This window comes from Chrysochloris asiatica, unplaced genomic scaffold (genome assembly GCF_000296735.1).
Source record: "Chrysochloris asiatica unplaced genomic scaffold, ChrAsi1.0 scaffold00353, whole genome shotgun sequence".
In the NCBI taxonomy this organism is placed as follows: Eukaryota; Metazoa; Chordata; class Mammalia; order Afrosoricida; family Chrysochloridae; genus Chrysochloris; species Chrysochloris asiatica.
The window spans coordinates 1,733,038-1,734,719 of NW_006408871.1; the positions used below are offsets into that span (position 1 = coordinate 1,733,038).

Sequence of the window (1,682 nt, forward strand, 5' to 3'; positions counted from 1 at the left end):
TTTTTTTTTTTTAATCTTAGTTCATCCCTTCTTTTAAATGGGAAACAAATTCATGTGGCCTACTGGAAAGAATCTGACAAATTGTTGTTAATTGGTCTTCCTGCTAAAGAGTAAGTTTAGATTTTTGTTTACATTAAATTTACTTCTAAAATTCTATTAACAAAGTTTGCTTCTTTAGCATTATAACATTTTCATCAAAGGTAAACCCCTTAAGCAGCATTAGGATTTAAATATCTGTTGTACTAGTCAACTAACTACCTGTGTTTACTTGGTATTAGTAGCATAGAAAAATGCTTTGAAGGCCTAGCTGGGCGCAGTATTGTCAGTACCCTTTTTTCTGAGATTTGGCCAGAGCAGAGATAGTCAAGAGATGAACCTGTCCTCTGCTCAAACTTTTGGCAACATCATCGTTTTGATTTTGCATGTTGGAGAATTTGGGATAATTAAGGTTATGGTGTGCACCTTTGAGAAAATAATGAATATTTAATTCTGAAGTGACATCTTCCCTCGTCACATATTTGTAAATTTTGTCAAATGTATCTTATTAGTTTGAGATGAGAGCAGGATTGATATTTATAAAGAGCTGACCATTAACCCGCTGACTTTGTTAAGGTACTTTACAATCATTAATCTCATGTGTAATCGTCAAAACCAGCCTGAGATCCGCTTAATTACTGGTCACATGTTATAGATAAGGAAAGTAAAATGAAGAAAGATTTCAGTAACGTGCCATAGGTCACATAGTAACAAGAGACAGAGTTGGAAATTGAATATGAATTGTTGCTAATGTTTACCTAACGTGGTTGTTGTTGTTGTTATGTGCCGAGGAGTCAGTTCCAACTGATAGCGACCCTGTACAGGGTTCCCGAGGCTGTAAATCTTTACGGGAGCAGAAAGCCTCACCTTTCTCCCATGGAACAGCTGGTAGTTTCGAACTTCTGACCTTGTGGTTTGCAGCCCGATTCGTAACCACTACGCTACCAAAGCTCCTTGTAAGCCATTAAAAACTCTTAAGGTTGTGGGGTGGGGAGTATTATATATGGAGAAAAGCCCCAGGATTTAACTCATTGTAGACTAGTTTTCTGTTCCTGTTCAATGATTTTAAAAGTTATAATTTAGACTCTTGCCTACTTTACAAAGTAATCAAGAAACTTTTCTTAAATTATTAGACACTTTAGTTTTCCCTTAAGGAGCCATGGTGGCACAATGGTTGAACCACATGACTGCTTAACAGAAGATTAACACTTCAACTCACCAGCTGCTTTGTGAGAGAAAAGACCTATTTCTGTAAAGATCACAGCCTAGGAAACTGTTTGGAGCAGTTCTACTGTGTCCTCTAGAGTCGCTATAAGTCACAAGCAACGCGACAGCACACAACAACAGCAGTTTTCCCTTTTGTTAATATTTGGCCCATAGAACTAGTACATTGTTTACCAAATAATAATATTTAAAATCTCAAAACAAATACTTTAAAGAACTTTATGACACCAAAGAGAATGGTGGACAGAAATCCATTGTTTAGCCAAATCTCAATCTGAATACAAATACAACTGACTGTTTTCTGTTACAATTGAATTCGTTAACCCCATTTCACTCACTGTATAATAGATTATTATCGATTGTTGTTGGTAAGTATTGCCCAGTCAGTTATGACTCATAGAGAACTCTATAGGTTTTCCAAG

At 36.2% G+C, this 1,682-nt stretch overlaps 1 protein-coding gene across 1 annotated transcript in view; it reads left to right on the forward strand.

The window, feature by feature from the left end:
• The window catches only part of INTU (inturned planar cell polarity protein), a 156,178-nt gene that overhangs the window by 80,320 nt on the left and 74,176 nt on the right, over positions 1-1,682 (forward strand). Inside the window, exon 6 of the mRNA XM_006876097.1 lies at positions 21-110. Within this exon, the coding sequence (XP_006876159.1) occupies positions 21-110 (90 nt within the window). The remainder of the gene's footprint in view (positions 1-20; positions 111-1,682) is intronic.